Source organism: Furipterus horrens, unplaced genomic scaffold (assembly GCF_987537825.1).
Source record: "Furipterus horrens unplaced genomic scaffold, mFurHor1.1.pri manual_scaffold_11, whole genome shotgun sequence".
In the NCBI taxonomy this organism is placed as follows: Eukaryota; Metazoa; Chordata; class Mammalia; order Chiroptera; family Furipteridae; genus Furipterus; species Furipterus horrens.
Window position 1 is genome coordinate 77,524,602 of NW_028327181.1, and position 4,172 is coordinate 77,528,773.

The window sequence follows — 4,172 nt, forward strand, 5'->3', positions numbered from 1 at the left end:
GGATTGGGCCTTTCTGAATTTGTCCTTGCAAACATCACCCCCTCTTCCTCTTCACAGCACCTCTCCCCACCTCTCATGCCTGTCTTCTTCCTCTGCCTTCCCCAGGCTTGGGGGGCAAGATAAGAGGGATACCCCCGAAGCACAGGAATGGAAGGCACTCTCTTGCCCTCCTCCCCTCCTCCCACGACACAGCTGGAGGGGGGAGGGGAGGTCAGCAGGGTTCATAAAGGCCAGATGTTGAGGAGAAAGAGAGCAGTGCCCACCCCACGCCCACCACTCCACCCCCACCCCCAGCGGAAAAAAAATTAAAAGACAGTTTTTTAAATGAACAAAACTTTTGTGGTTCGAAACAGTTTTTCTCAAGAATCTGCTCTATGCAAACAATAACTTTTTACAAAGCATTTTCACAGAAAAGGAGACAAGTCCTTCCCCAGTATTGTAAGTGGGAATTGTTCCTCCCTCACCCTGTTTTCGGGGAAAGGGGGGCATTCTTCACTGGTGTGGACAGAAGGGTCATTGGGTCTTTATGTTGTTGGGCAGGTCCTCAACCCCCAGGTTCCCCTCACACCTAAACTTGGAATGACCCTAAAAGCTAACCTCCCCTAACCTCACCTGGGTGGAGGAGAAAGCGACTCCACCCCTCCCTGACACTAGGGGATCCCCCCAGCCTGAGGGTGTGGTCCAGGCCTAGCTCACCCCCACCCCCAGAAAACAGAACCTCTGACCTCAAAACTAATCCCCTGGCCCTGCCCTCTTCGGATCCATCAGGTCCCTGACAACTCCCAAAATGCCTGAAGTAAAGAGGGAGAAGTTGAAGGTACCTCAGCCCAGTTCCCATTCAAGCCCAAACTTTGCCCCTTCAAACCTCACTGGACCTCGTGGTTATCAGGCCAAGAGTCCTTTCATTTACCCCCTTCACAAAAAAGCAGCTTGTCTTGTGACGACCCGTTAAGGGGGCTGAGTTCGGTGTCCAAAGAATGGACCCAGGCCTCCCCTCCACGTCGAACCCTACCATCCATAGATGGTGGAGAGAACCTTGAAAGGCAACTTGCTTGGTCTGATTTCGTTTTCTTCCACCTTCCATTACTTCCCCTAGAGCAGTCTCTGGCCCCCTCCCCAGGCAAAGTCGGCACTTGAGGAGGGGAAGAGTTCGCTCAGCCTTGCTCCTCCTAATATCAGGAGTAAACTAGGGGAGGCAGTTGGTTTATCAAGGGGCAACCTCGTTTACCCAGTAGACCTTATAAACTGAAAGCAAACAGGAAAACTGAAGAGGGAAACTCCAAAACTGGACAAAATGGAAAAGTGGCTGAGACTGAAGCTCTCCTGACTTGGGGGCCCCTAGGAAGGGGGTGATAGTCCCCTTGCTCAAGCTGCCCCTTCCCCCATGAAGGCTCCGTGGTGCCTGGAGTGCTGGGGCAGGCCTGAGGGGAGTGAAGGGTTAAAGGCCTGCATGGTGGGGGTGGGGGATGCCCCCAGGGAGCTGCCAATCACCTCCCCACCCCCACCACAGCCCCCTCATCCCCAGGCTCGCCCACAGAAACAACCGGTTTGTCCATCACCAAGGTCTCTCCCTCTCTCTCTCCCCCCACCCCCCCTTGTCTTCGAGCAGCAACCTCCTTTACTCCCCCTGGGGTGAAGGCACTGCCCCCAGTGATCCGAGATGGAATAGGGGAGGGGCTGCAAACTATGTCATTAAAGCCCTTTTCCGTTAAGCCTTCTCCTGACTCCAGCCCACAGTCCATCTCGAAAGGATGAGGGGGAGGGGGTGTCGCCCCAACCAGTTAGGTGCTTGAAGATCACTGTCATTTGAGGTCCCTGGGACCACAACCGATAAAACATAAAAGGGTCAGGCAAATGTGAGAAACCAGCCCACAGTTTGGCTGTGACCCCAACTTTTCCCTCTTGGCAGAGGAGGTATCACACTCAGAGTTCCTCCAGGTTGATCCCCCAGAATTTGACGCCGGGGGGCTCAGGGACAGCGGGACCCCCCATGTGCCACCTCCACAGGGGGTGGGCAGGAGGGGGCTTAGAGTTTCCCTGGAGGCGAAGGGAGGATGCCGGCCCTAAGTCTCCGTCCTCGCCCACGACCAGGGCCGGGGGGCAGGGGAAACAGTCGAGGAGGCTGAAGGTGCTGGTGGTGGGGAGCGTCGGTGTAGGGCGGCGGGGCTGCACGCTGCGGTGCGGGGGCGCCGGCCGTCGGCGTTTCTTGGCTGCTCCCCGGGCGGGCCCTTTGGCTGGCTGCCGTTCCGGCCCCCGGCGCAAACTCGGAGTGTCGAGGGCGAAGCCCTTCGCATAACACCAAAGTTTCGACCGGCGGATCAGACGATCGAAATGTTCCTGGCGGAGGTTGCCGGGCGCGGTCGGAGCGCCGCTGGCCGTCGAGGGGCTGGCGGCGGGTGCCTCGGGGGCAGCCTGCGGGGGGCTTCCATCGACTGCAGCCGTCTGGCCGGGCAGGGGCGGCTCCGGCGCGGCCCCGGGCCCCGCGGGCTCGAGGGAGAGGCCCGCAGGTGGCGGCGGAGGCCGGGAATCGGGCTCCCGATGCGGGCTGGCGGCGGCGGGGCCAAGCTGAGAATCAAGACCCAGGGCTGGCCAAGGCGGAGCCGAGGCGGAGCTGGTCAGAGATTCCCGAGGGCTCCGAGGCGCCGGGCAGCGGCCCGGAGGTCTGCCGGAGCGATCGCCCAAGTGCGGGAAACTGCCTCCGCCCTCTTCCTCCTCACCGCGGCCCCGGCACACTGCGGCGTCGGCATCCTGGCCGGCGGGGAAGCTTGGATCGCTGGACCTCCCGGCCTGTCCCGCGAGGTGTTTCAGGCCCTCCGGGGCCCAGCCGCCGGTGCACAGCGGGGCGCGAGGGCCCAGCGGCAACGAAGCCCGCGGCGCCGGCTCCCCAGGCCCCAGGCCCAAGGAGGACGCCCGGGGTTTAGCGAGGGCGCAAAAGGCAAGGGCACGCAGGCACAGCGGAGAGAACTCCTGGGTCCCCAGACGCGGTTTCCTAGGTGTGGGGGAGCAGGGCGACCCTCGCGGGGACGCCGGCACTGTGAGGCTGGGAGCGGGGCACAGAGTCTCCATGGAACCGCCGAGGGGGGTGCCCACTGCGGGGGCCCTGGTCCCAGCGGCGGGATGCCCTGGCTGCCCGAAGAGCCCACGGACGAGGGGAACATCGCCCCCCCTCGACGGGGAGGTCTCTGCTCACGGGCGCCCCCGGCCCGCACCCCTGGACCGCGAAGCTCTGACTCCCTCCTCGATCTCGTCACGCGGCCCTCCCGCGGCCGGACTCCTGGGTCCCTGCGAGTCCCTGCGCGATCGGCCGCCCTTCCTGCCGCCGCGTTCCCTGGGCAGCCCCGGCGGGAGCCCCTCTCGAGTAGCCCGGAGCGCAGAGGCGGGGGAAACAAAGCGACCGGCGGCCGCGGGAAGCGGGAAGGACCCGGGGCCCGGCACCCGGTGCCCGGGCCCAGGCGGCGGGGAAGGCGTCTTCCGCCCGCTCGGCTTCTTTCTTCCCCGCTGGCTCCCGGAGACCGCGTTATAGAGAACTGCCCCCTCGCTGCCCCAATACCAGCGCCGGGGCCGCAAGCCCGCCGCTGATTGGGCAGCACTGACTGTGACGTTGGCCCGGACCCCACCCCTCCGGCGGCACCGCCCCCGTCCCCATTCCGCACACAGACACACACACGTGGACCTGGCGCGGCAGCCGCCGGGAGGGAACGAAGGGGAGAGCGTGCGCGGGTGGGACCGCGAGGGGCGAAATGCAACGGTACACGTGGCCAGGTGACGTCCGGGAATTAAGTCGTTGCAAAGCAATTCATTTTTTTTCCCTCTTAAAAGTCACGATTTTCGCATCTGTAAAGTGGGAATACGTATTCATAGCTACCCTCTCTGGGGTACTTGGATGAAAAGAAATGAATCTCAAAACAATGTTGAGGGAAAATATGAAATGAAGCAATGGTGGCTTAAAAGCAGAGAATGTTCTCTACCTTTCTGTTCCAGTCCCCTAGAACAGTGCTGGGTACACAGTGGGCTCAAAAAATGTTGAATGAGTTGTTAGGAATTGAGTAAGTGTGTGCCAGTTGAACAAAGGAAAACAAATTCGGAAGGAGGTCTTATTACACCACGGAAGACGACAGACTTTCTCAGTACCTGTGTTCATGTCTCTAATGCAGTTTCTAAACGACCTCTTA

The 4,172-nt window shown here is 61.3% G+C and overlaps 1 protein-coding gene across 1 annotated transcript; it reads right to left on the reverse strand.

Annotated features, from left to right (window-relative positions):
* Positions 1-1,595: 1,595 nt before the first annotated feature.
* EPOP (elongin BC and polycomb repressive complex 2 associated protein) lies at positions 1,596-3,522 on the reverse strand. The gene has a single exon (XM_090291103.1). It carries the CDS (start codon positions 3,064-3,066, stop codon positions 1,924-1,926), a length of 1,143 nt encoding a protein of 380 aa, XP_090147229.1. The 5' UTR covers positions 3,067-3,522; the 3' UTR covers positions 1,596-1,923.
* Positions 3,523-4,172: the final 650 nt, after the last annotated feature.

What these genes read in the sequence shown, in the direction of transcription:
- EPOP (XM_090291103.1), bottom strand. Translation starts at nt 3,066, where the DNA reads ATGGAGACTCTGTGCCCCGCTCCCAGCCTCACAGTGCCGGCGTCCCCG.